This window comes from Ranitomeya imitator, chromosome 3, assembly GCF_032444005.1.
Source record: "Ranitomeya imitator isolate aRanImi1 chromosome 3, aRanImi1.pri, whole genome shotgun sequence".
NCBI classification, from domain to species: domain Eukaryota; kingdom Metazoa; phylum Chordata; class Amphibia; order Anura; family Dendrobatidae; genus Ranitomeya; species Ranitomeya imitator.
Window position 1 is genome coordinate 107,434,877 of NC_091284.1, and position 12,661 is coordinate 107,447,537.

The window sequence follows — 12,661 nt, forward strand, 5'->3', positions numbered from 1 at the left end:
CCCAGGGTCTGAAGGAGAGGAAACTCTCCTTCAGGCCCTGGGATCCATAGGGATGTGTAAAATAAAGAATTAAAATAAAAAATATTGATATATTTACCTCTCCGGCGGCCCCTGAACTCAGCGCGGGTAACCGGCAGGCTTCTTTGTTCAAAATCAGCGCTTTTAGGACCTGAGAATCACGTCCCGGCTTCTGATTGGTCGCGGGCCGCCCATGTGACCGCCACGCGACCAATCACAAGCCGCTACGTCTTTGAAAGTCATTAACGCGCTCATTTTTAAAAATGAGCGCGTTAATAGCTTGCGGTGACGTCGCGGCTTGTGATTGGTCGCGGCCACGCGACCAATCACAAGCCGCTACGTCTTTGAAAGCCATTAACGCGCTCATTTTTAAAAATGAGCGCGTTAATAGCTTGCGGTGATGTCGCGGCTTGTGATTGGTCGCGTGGCCGTGACCAATCACAAGCCGCTACGTCTTTGAAAGTCATTAACGCGCTCATTTTTCAAAAATGAGCGCGTTAATAGCTTGCGGTGACGTCGCGGCTTGTGATTGGTCGCGTGGCGGTCACATGGGCGGCCCGCGACCAATCAGAAGCCGGGACGTGATTCTCAGGTCCTAAAAGCGCTGATTTTGAACAACGAAGCCTGCCGGTTACCCGCACTGAGTCCAGGGGCCGCTGGAGAGGTAAATATCTCAATATTTTTTATTTTAATTCTTTATTTTACACATCTCTATGTATCCGATACCGATACCCGATACCACAAAAGTATCGGATCTCGGTATCGGAATTCCGATACCGCAAGTATCGGCCGATACCCGATACCTACGGTATCGGAATGCTCAACACTAGTTATAAATCATAGTAATGCTCTCAAAATATGGAGATGCAAAAACTAGTTTTTGGAACAAAAAGCATTTTTTAGCGTGTGACAGCAACCAAACAAAAAAACACAATATAAATCTGGTTTTCATTCTGCCTCCCTAAGATTGCAGTAAGGCTCACATTTATCCTGCGATCTGCGCTGATCACTTACATCAGGGTTTCTATGTAAATCTCCGAAATAAGTAATTTAGATAGAACCCCTGGCAGAAGATTCCCTATAATAAGGCATATAGAGGCACTGTGGATGGTGTCTGGCCGATGAACTGGCAGAGGTACCCACACGTCTTTCCTCTCTACCCAAACACTATTGGCCCTATGCGGACGTGTTCTTCAAAAGGGCTGCAGAGACTATTCCGCCTCACCGCCCCTATGACTTTCCTATTGACCTCTTACTTGGTGCAGAGCCTCCCTGGGGTCAAGTCTATCCCCTATCTCCCCCGGAGATGGAGGTCATGACCCAGTACATTCAGGAGAATCTGGCAAGAGGATTCATTAGGAAGTCAGTGTCACCTGCAGGGGTGGGGTTCTTATTTGTGCAGAAGAAGAACGGAGAATTACGTCCATGCATAGATTACAGGGGTCTTAACGCCATCACCGTTAAGAACAAGTATCCTCTGCCCTTGATATCTGAGCTCTTCAATAGGTTGCAGGGGCGAGGTTATTTTCTGCAGGGTGCTCACAACCTGATTCGCATTCATGAGGGGGACGAATGGAAGGCGGTATTTAACAGGAGGGACGGGCACTATGAATACCTGGTGATGCCCTTCGGGCTCTGTAATGCCCCGGCCGTTTTCAAAGACTTTGTGAATGATATCTTCTGGGATATGCTAACCACCTCGGTCTCAGTCTATCTGGATAATATACTCATCTACTTTCCAGATATAGACTCCCTCCGGAGACATGTTTGTAAAGTCTTCTAAAGATGGTCCTTGTTCTTCTCCCAGTTTCACTTCACTCTCCACTTTCTGTGTGGGGAGAAGAACATTCGTGCCAACACGCTCTCCCACTCCATAGTGTCATCTGAGGAGGAGCCTTCGCTAATTGTCCCTTCAGAGAGCCTGAGAACTTTGGCCCCAGTCTCGCTACAGTCTGTGCCTCCTGGCAAGACCTTTGCACCACCTAATTTGCAACTAAAAGTTCTCTCTTGGGCCCACTCGTCCAGGGTGGGTGGACATTTTGGAACCAAGAGGATATCTGAGCTCCTGGCGAGGACGTACTGGTGGCTGCATATGGCCTGTGACATCGGAGACTATATTCGGCGTGTGTCTCCTGAGCCAAGAATTGGTCTCCTTGGTGATGGCCCGCTAGGCTACTTTACCCTCTGCCGCTGGAAGACAGGCCCTGGGAAATGGTCGGGATGGACTTTGTGGTGGGCCTACCCAAGTCTCGTAGCTGCACCATTATCTGGGAAGTCATCGATTATTTTTTCGAAATGATGCACTTGGTGCCTCTTCCGTGAGTACCTTCTGCATGGGCCTTGGCAGCGTTATTTATTAAGCACGACAATATTGTCAGTGACCGGGGTCCTCAGTTTGCGTCTCGGTTCTGGAGAGAGCTCTGTCGTATATTCACCATTGAGCTGAATCTCTCTTCAGCGTATCATCCCGAGATTAATGGATTGGTAGAGAGGGCCAACCAGACTCTGATCACATACCTGCAACTTGGCACACTGGCGCTCCATTCTGACCTTTGGTCCTAGCGACTTAGTGTGGCTCTCTGCATATAACATCAGGCTGTGAGTTGAGTCCACTTAGTTTGTGCCTTGCTACATAGGCCCCTTCAAGGTCCTGGAACAGGTCAACCCTGTAGTCTATCGTCTGGCACTTCCTCCATGCCTTGGTATCACCAATAGCTTTCATGTGTCCCTCCTAAAGCCCATCCATATATCCTGGTTTCTGAGTCATCTGCTGGGACATCAGGTTTGTCCAAGGACAATTATGAGGAGAACGCTATCATAGGGTGCAAGGTCGTACAGGGCAAAAGGTACTAGCTGGTGGACTGAAAGGGTCATGGGCCTGAGGATAGGACCTGGGAGCCTATTGAGCACATTCGGGCTCCTCAGCTCATTGCAGCTTTTGAGCATAGCAAGGCATAAGGAGGGGGCCCTAGGAGGGGGGGAAATGTTAGGTGTCGAGTTCCCTCCGCTGCACAGGGGGAATTTTGAACCATGTCCTTTGCGGTCTCCCATTCTTCCCCAGCTGCAAAGGAGTCTGCTCAGCAAAGATGTCGGTCCCAGCATCTGGCTCAAGCTGAAACTGTGCATTTGGTTACTGCTGCCATCCCAGATTCAGCCATTGTAACCAGCATTTATCAGCGTCGAGCAGACGCTCCAGGGACTAAGTCCTGCTTTTCATCTACTGAGCATGCCCGTGGAACGACCTCTCATTGGAGGTCGGAGGTCACATGCTTGGGTCCTGTAGCAGCTCTGATTGGACCACTAGAAAGGTCCCGAAAGGCTGCATTTATAAAAGGTTTGCATGGCTGCTTGGCTATGCGCTAGTAAACCTAATATCGTGTGTGTGTTGATGCATGAATGTTATCTGGTGAAAGCTCCTAATTATCCCCTTCCATATTTTTGTATGTGCTTGGGTGTTTGGAGCTGACTAGCGCCAGATAGTGCAATCCAGAGCAAGAGCACGAAGTACTTTGTCATTTCAGGAGCTTTCGCCATTGCGGCACTGTGCGCAACTAGTGCGCTTTCCAGGCCCTAGTTAGGGTGGTTAGTGGTGTCCGCTAGAATGGCACTGAATGCATCTTGTGCGCTAAAGCTATTAGCATTTAGTTTTCTCCTGGCACCGCAGTTGCGGCGCCGAGTGCTAGTGGGTCTAGAGGGACTCTCACCCTGTGTCTTTGGGGTAGAGTCATGTGGGAGGCGTCACATTACATCTTGCATCTTGGAGGGGTGTCCGTAGTGAGGCTTATTCGGGCCTGTCCTTGTCAGGACGGGAGTCATTGCTGGGGCACGACAGGGGATATAGGCAGAGGTCCCCCGTCCCTACACTCTTACCCCACAACTACTGGACCCTCTCTGGGACACTTTTGCATCGATTTGGGTACCCTACGTCCATAATTGGTGAGACCATACCAGTTTTTTAATTGAGCACAGTTTTCGGCGTGAGCACTTTGTGTATATGTTGTATTGTTTTTTTCCACTTTTTAATATCATTAGTAAAAGTTATGTTTTATATTATTGGGTTATGCTCTTCTGGCTGCTTCCCTAGAGTCATGTGACCAAAAGCTAGCATTCACTCTGCAGTATTGCAGCCCTGTGATGCAACACGTTTTGCCTCTTTACATACCGGGTGAAGCTAACCCATGTGTGTTCACATTATACCACCATAAACTGTCTGCTATAACCGAGCAGCAGGTGTCATCTCTGCATGGTGGACCCCGGGCTGCGAACGCACCTTATATCTTCCTTAATATTATTTGGTGCTTTCTGCCAGCCCTAACACACATATGGGGTATTTCTACATTCAGCAGAAATTGTGGGACAAATTCTGGAGCCATTTTTACCCATTTCCCAGTGTGAAAATGTAAACCTTGGGGCTAACACACAATCTTGGTGCTAAAAATTTTAATTATTTTTTCTTCACTGCCAAATGGTATAAAAGTCTGTCACACACCCATGGTGTCAATATAATCAATGCAACTCTACATGAATTCATTGAGAGGTTTAATTGGTAAAATTGGGTCACTTATGGTTGGATTCTGCTGTTCTTGCATCTCAGGAGCTCTGTCAATGTAACATGGTACCCTCACACAATTGCAGGAAAATCTACACTGTAATATGGTGCTTCTTCCCTTCTGAGCTTTGCACTGTGCCTCAAAAATAGTTTTGGGGTATCTGTGAACTCAGGAGCAATTGCACAACAAACTTTGGGGTCCATTTTCTCCTTTTACCCTTGAGAAAAATTTGTATCCTAAGATTTTTTTATTTTCACAGCTTAACGTTATAAACTTCTGGGAATCACTTGGGGATCAAGGTGCACAATACAAATCTAGATAAGGTCCCAAAGGGGTTTAGTTTCCAAAATGGTGTCACTTGTGGAGGTTTTCCACTGTTTAGGCACATCATTTCTTTTCTTTCAGATCATGTATGTCTCTGCTATTTCTCATCATAAGTGCCTAAACAGCCCTGATCTTATTTGTTATATATGTAGCAGTTTCACCATTATCTGCCAAAGGAACAGTACATTTGTCAAGCAAGCCCATCTTGCATATTTCAAAGCAAAACTTGGTGATCGAGGTAAGTCTTGGGCCCCTCACAAGGTGTTCAAGCGATGTGTTAACAGTTTTTGGATGTGAAATATCTCCTGAGTATGTCAGTACCCCATACGTGGTGGAAAACTACTGTTTAGGCACACAGCAGGGCTCAAAAGGGAAGGAGTACCAAAATAATTCTGGAGATCAATTTTGGCTGGAATAAATTGCAGATACCATATCACATTTGAAGAGCCCCTGAAATGCCAAAACAGCAGAACTTGCTACAAGTGACTCCATTTTGGAAGCCACACTTTTAAAATAAGTAATCTAGGGGAGTAGTGAGCATTTTTAAAATTTTTAACATACAGGTGATTGTAGTGCTAAGATGTCAATGACTATCAGGAATGCATATTGATAGCCTGTCTTTAAAGACCCCATTAAGATATTAAATGGTAATAGTTTAGGTTTGTATCTTCTGCAGTTTTTCTAACACCTGGAGATTGCATAACACCATCAATGTTTAATGAGAACGTGCATGTTTATAAGTACCATCCAATTATCACACAGTTCTTTTATCACTGTTTGGTGAGAATGGTGTATGTTTATATTACTGCATAGCTCTTCAGTGGGAAAGTGTATGTTTAGAATTGCTGCATAGTTTCGCTATTAATGTTTGGCGGGAAATGTTGTGTTGATAATATGGTAGAACATCCAGAACCAGGAAGGTCTTTGGCATGTCATATCTGGTGATGTATTTGTCCAGTGTAGATTGACATCTAAAGAGCTGGCCACTAAGAAGATACTATATTTGGCAAATAAAATTTGTTAGAGTTTGTGTAACACTTGGTTACGCAAGAATTGTTTTTTTCAAACAAGACATAAGGTGAGGAAGATTTCAGCTAAGACAGAAGTCTGTTAATCTGTGGACTGGAGGGATGCCCGTGAGGGTCCACAGTGTGGATATCCCATGAATTTCTCTGTCTTCACCATTTGCTTCTCACGGTTGATGTTTCCAGTCAGATGATGTTGCTACTTCAGGTGAAGTTTTGCTTATGTAGTGTGCAATGTAAGTAGTTTACCTTTATGATTTATATTATGCAATTTCACATTATTTTCTGTTTTCTGTAATCATTTAATTACTGTAATAAAATTAATCGCCTTCTTTAAAGCCGTATACTAGCCCTTTAAGGACTTGGCAAAACAATTATTTTCCCTTGTACGTACAGTGGGGCAAAAAAGTATTTAGTCAGTCAGCAATAGTGCAAGTTCCACCACTTAAAAAGATGAGAGGCGTCTGTAATTTACATCATAGGTAGACCTCAACTATGGGAGACAAACTGAGAAAAAAAAATCCAGAAAATCACATTGTCTGTTTTTTTAACATTTTATTTGCATATTATGGTGGAAAATAAGTATTTGGTCAGAAACAAACAACAAGATTTCTGGCTCTCACAGACCTGTAACTTCTTCTTTAAGAGTCTCCTTTTTCCTTCACTCATTACCTGTAGTAATGACACCTGTTTAAACTTGTTATCAGTATAAAAAGACACCTATGCACACCCTCAAACAGTCTGACTCCAAACTCCACTATGGTGAAGACCAAAGAGCTGTAAAAGGACACCAGAAACAAAATTGTAGCCCTGCACCAGGCTGGGAAGACTGAATCTGCAATAGCCAACCAGCTTGGAGTGAAGAAATCAATAGTGGGAGCAATAATTAGAAAATGGAAGACATACAAGACCATTGATAATCTCCCTCGATCTGGGGCTCCACGCAAAATCCCACCCCGTGGGGTCAGAATGATCACAAGAACGGTGAGCAAAAATCCCAGAACCACGCGGGGGGACCTAGTGAATGAACTGCAGAGAGCTGAGACCAATGTAACAAGGCCTACCATAAGTAACACACTACGCCACCATGGACTCAGATCCTGCAGTGCCAGACGTGTCCCACTGCTTAAGCCAGTACATGACCAGGCCCGTCTGAAGTTTGCTAGAGAGCATTTGGATGATCCAGAGGAGTTTGGGGAGAATGTCCTATGGTCTGATGAAATCAAACTGGAACTGTTTGGTAGAAACACAACTTGTCGTGTTTGGAGGAAAAAGAATACTGAGTTGCATCCATCAAACACCATACCTACTGTAAAGCATGGTGGTGGAAACATCATGCTTTGGGGCTGTTTCTCTGCAAAGGGGCCAGGACGACTGATCCGGGTACATGAAAGAATGAATGGGGCCATGTATCGTGAGATTTTGAGTGCAAACCTCCTTCCATCAGCAAGGGCATTGAAGATGAAACGTGGCTGGGTCTTTCAACATGACAATGATCCAAAGCACACCGCCAGGGCAACGAAGGAGTGGCTTCGTAAGAAGCATTTCAAGGTCCTGGAGTGGCCTAGCCAGTCTCCAGATCTCAACCCTATAGAAAACCTTTGGAGGGAGTTGAAAGTCCGTGTTGCCAAGCGAAAAGCCAAAAACATCACTGCTCTAGAGGAGATCTGCATGGAGGAATGGGCCAACATACCAACAACAGTGTGTGGCAACCTTGTGAAGACTTACAGAAAACGTTTGACCTCTGTCATTGCCAACAAAGGATATATTACAAAGTATTGAGATGAAATTTTGTTTCTGACCAAATACTTATTTTCCACCATAATATGCAAATAAAATGTTAAAAAAACAGACAATGTGATTTTCTGGATTTTTTTTCTCAGTTTGTCTCCCATAGTTGAGGTCTACCTATGATGTAAATTACAGACGCCTCTCATCTTTTTAAGTGGTGGAACTTGCACTATTGCTGACTGACTAAATACTTTTTTGCCCCACTGTATATTTTGGATGGTTTTTGAGACAGAGGGAGGGTATTCTGTATCTTAAAAGTTATTGTGATTGTGAAAACTGGGGCCACTTTTGGATTCAGAAGTCAAAACTTAGCCAAGAACAAGTGTCAGATCTAACTCACTGAAAATTGTGTTCTCCACTCCATTGTTATGGTGCGCCCTTTACGCTGAGGTACCCCAGCTAGTAGACAGCATACAGGGATTTGTGACTCACATTCCTTTTTTCTTAAGAAAATAAGTGAACATGTACCATAAGCCATCTACATGCTGTACTACAAAATGTATAAAATAAGGGGAACAAGTAGTCAAAATTCAAAGTGGGTTTCGGAAGAAGTAGATGTCTCTACTAGTTTTATGGCAAAAAATATAATTCAGTAGACGTTGCCTTGCTTATATTATTAGTACAGTACATGTTTTTACAGCTTTTTTACCAAATACATAAAAAATTTTTTTTACAATATTATTTTTAAGAGGTGCAAAGATCTTCAGATCAGCCATTGCCTACAGCAATGAGTGGATCAGGACAAACACTCATATCAGCTGTTACACTTCTGCTAATCTGAGACTGATAACATTTAGCCTTCTTAAATGGTACATTTTCCCGTTAACATTAATTGAAACTGACTCATCTCTTAAATGTAATGCTGTGAAGTGGTTCATGAATAGGTCAGTAAACTTGCATTGCATATATTTTCAAGTTCAACACAACTTACTCTGCTTGACCATGTTCTGCAGCTTCTCTAGCTGGAAGACTGACAGACGATTAACACCTCCACAGACAGAACCTTTCTCTCCTTTGCACTCATTGTTGCATTCTTCTTCTTTGGCTCGGTTTGGGGGTAGACTGTTGCCACAGTAACATTCAGATCCATAGGATAAACCGGCATAAATATATGCTCTAAAATGAAAAAAAATGTATATCAATGTCAGATATAAGAACTTCTCAACAAATATGTGACTATTTCATCTTGTAAAATAGACTTCTTTGAGTGAGGTCCTCTGTCATTATCATCAAAGTACATCTACTTTATACAACAGCTATCCATATCACTTATTGAGAAATGTAGATTTACAGATTTAGTCAGCCTTAATGTTCCACAACATTTGTCAAGAGCGCACAATACATATTTCTCACCATACATATTCAATACATTATTACAACATGCAAGTATAACTCCTAAAAAGACTCCAATGAGGGGCCACACAATATAGCATTAACATCTCCGGACAGAAAACAGAGAAGTTGTGATTTATTTTTTTGTCTTTATCAAAGCTGGTCACCTTGTAACCCTTATGTTCAATTTTTGGAGCCATGGGAAAGGTGTGTTACACTTGATATTTAAGGAGACATTTGCAAAACAGAAGATTAAAACTGAGAATCCTTCTAAAAGCCAATGAGGAGACTTGTTTTAGCAGGCCAAGTTAATCAGTTTAAGGGTTTCAATAGGCACCATGTATTGAGTAATTTTCCCGTAATGTTGTTGAAGGAGTGTAAATGTCCCTGCTGATTTCACTAATGTTAATAGTTAATCATTGGGAGAAGAAGAGGTTGCCAAAACTGAACAAACCTTTAATTTAGACCATTTTTGTGTTCTTCGTCTATATTTTATGCATAGTTGTTTCTATACATGTTTTTTTCTTTATAGTTTAGCAAAATCCAGATCTCGGCCCAGTGCTCACATTTGCAGTCTGTTTAGGCTGGACCACAGTATCGGGGAACCTCCAACTTCTTGTTACAATAATATATTGTGGTGCAACACACATATGATGTTATGGTGGCCTACGAAGGCTATGTTCACATGTCCACTAATCACCCATTAGAATAGATCCAGTAGTATCTGTTGACAAGAAAAATGAATTCAATTGGATCTGGCCTTTTTTACAAAAAAAAAAAAACTTTGAAGCCTATGGAAGACCGTTTCACTTGAAAAAAGGATCTGATTGTTGCTTACTGGATCAGTTCCACATGGAAATAAAAGGGATGGTTATGTAGAGGATCTATTATCCACAGAATTCAAAGTTTAATAAAAGGATCCACGTGAAACTTTTAGCCGGATAAATGGATTCCTGCCGGATCAGTTCTAATGGATGATTACTGGAAATGTGAACATAGCCTAATATGAAGAGGTGACAGGGGTGAAGAAGGTAGCAGGAGATATGAAGTGTTTTAGTCTGGCAGTTCTTGAATACAAAATGGCCAAGTTCTTGCAAAATCTTTTTGCTTAACCCCTGAGTGACAGAGCCAATTTTGTATTAAATGACCAAGCCAATTTTTACAATTCTGACCACTGTCATTTTATGAGGTTATAGCTCTGGAATGCTTCAACGGATCCCACTGATTTTGAGATTGTTTTTTCATGACATATTGTACTTCATGTTACTGGTAAAAATTTCTTCGATACGAGTTTTTATTTATGAAAAAATAGAAATTTGGCAAAAATTTAGAAAATTTTGCAATTTTCAAACTTTAAATATTTGTGCCCTTAAATAACAGCACAAAATGGTTAGTAAATAAAATTTCTAACATATCTACTTTACATCAGCACAATTCTGGTAACAATTTTTTTTGTTAGGACATTATAAGGGTTAAAAGTTTACCAGGGATTTCTCATTTTTCCCCAAAATTTTTTACAAAACCATTTTTTAGGGACCACCTCACATTTTAAATGAGTTTGGGGGTTCAATATAACAGAAAATACCCATAAGTGACACCATTCTAAAAACCACACCCATGAAGGTGTGCAAAACTATATTCAAGAAGTTTATTAACCTTTCAGGTGCTTCACAAGAACTACAGCAATGTGGAAGGAAAAAAATGAACATTTCACTTTTTTCAACAAAAATTTACTTTGGAACCAAACTTTTCTATTTTCACAAGGGTATCAGGAGAAAATGGACCACAAAATTTGTTGTGCAATTTCTCCTGACTACGCCGGTACCCCATATGTGGGGGAAATACACTGGGTGCCTGGCAAGGCTCAGAAAGGAGGGAGCACAGTTTGACTTTTTGAATGCAAAATTAACTGGAATCAATGGCGGGCGCCATGTCGCGTTTGGAGATCCCCTGATGTACCTAAACAGTGGAAACCCCCTAATTCTAACTCCAACGCTAACACAGCCCTAACCCTAACCCTTGCTCTAACCCTAGTCCCAACACTAGCCTCAACCCTAACCCTAGCTCCAACCCCAACCCAAGCCCCAACCATAACCCTAGCCCAACCCTAACCCTAGCTCTAACCCCAACACAACCCTAACCCCAACCCTAACCCTAGCCCAAACCTAGCGCAACCCTAACATTAGCTCTAACCCTAGACTCAAAGCTAACCCTAGCCCAACCCTAATCCTAGCTTTAACCCCAACCCTAACCCTTTGCTCTAACTCCAACCCTAATCCTAATGGAGAAATGGAAGTAGATACTTTTTTTAATTTTATTATTTTTACCTAATTAAGTGAGTGATAAAGGGGGTCTTATTTACAATTTTTTCTTAATTTTGATCACTGTGACAGACCCTATTACAGTGATTAAAATGAACTAATAGGAGAAATCTATTGCTGCCGGGTGCCGACCAGCAGATCTTGGCGGGCGCACTGCACATGCGCCCACCATTTTCTTCCCAGAAGAAGATGCCGAGGGCTGGGGGACATCACCAGGGGATGCATGAGGTTCCAGAGGTACGGGGCTGGGGGATCGGGGGATCCTATTTCTCTCCCCTATGATGTGGTAGATCATATCAGAGGAGAGAGAAATAAATTGGAAACCAGACTTTTTTTTGCGGTCGCAATTATTCTGTAAACAACGGTGATCGCAACACTGGGGTCAGTAAAAACCGACCAAAAACCGACCTGAATCGCATTCTCTGGAGACCCTGGACAATTTCCGACACTGGGAGGCGCTATAAATTTATTTTTCAGCGCCATTAAAATGATAGTGCTTTATAATAAGAACAATAGGAACAATTATTTTTAACCTAACTGTATTTTATCCTTGTTGATAAAGCTAACTATATATTTTCATTGCAGGGTGTCAATATGAGGTTGTGTAAACATTCCTGAAAATAAGTTACATGATTCGGAGGTATACCAAAATCAAACTTATGTTTATTACTAATTATTATATAGACAATGAAGAAGGAAATTAGTCAAATTAACAATACAATGGGAAGTTAAATGTATAAAAAAGTGCTGGCTAATACAACATTCTACTTAAAACAGATAACCTGGAAAGAAATTTCAAGGTCATGAACAACATACAAAGATTAGCACTAGTCGTCCCCAATACTGATTATAACATTGGGCAGAAAAAGTCAAATAAGATAAGAATGTTCATATTTTTATTTTAATGTTTTTAGAGAAAGTATCATTAGTTGGTTAATAGTGATGAGCGAATATACTGATAACTCGAGATTTTGAGCACGCTCGGGGGTCCTGCGAGTATTTTTTAGTGCTCGGAGTTTTAGTTTTTCTTGCCGCAGGTGAATGATTTACATCTGATAGCCAGCATTAGTACATGTGGGGATTGCCTGGTTGCTAGGGAATCCCCACATTTACTTAAACTATCAGATGTAAATCATTCAGCTGCAAGAAAAACTAAAACTCCGAGCACTAAAAAATACTCGGAGGACCCCTGAAGATGCTCGAGTAACGAGTATATTCGCTCATCACTATTGGCTAACCTTAAGTTAAAACCATTACATATATAATTTATTGGATTAACATTTTAATCTCTTTTCCTCAT

The 12,661-nt window shown here is 42.0% G+C and overlaps 1 protein-coding gene across 1 annotated transcript in view; it reads right to left on the bottom strand.

Moving 5' to 3' along the window:
* The window catches only part of WSCD1 (WSC domain containing 1), a 372,647-nt gene that overhangs the window by 209,938 nt on the left and 150,048 nt on the right, over nucleotides 1–12,661 (bottom strand). The window contains exon 4 of the mRNA XM_069761266.1: nucleotides 8,640–8,824. Coding sequence (XP_069617367.1) covers nucleotides 8,640–8,824 — 185 coding nt within the window. The remainder of the gene's footprint in view (nucleotides 1–8,639; nucleotides 8,825–12,661) is intronic.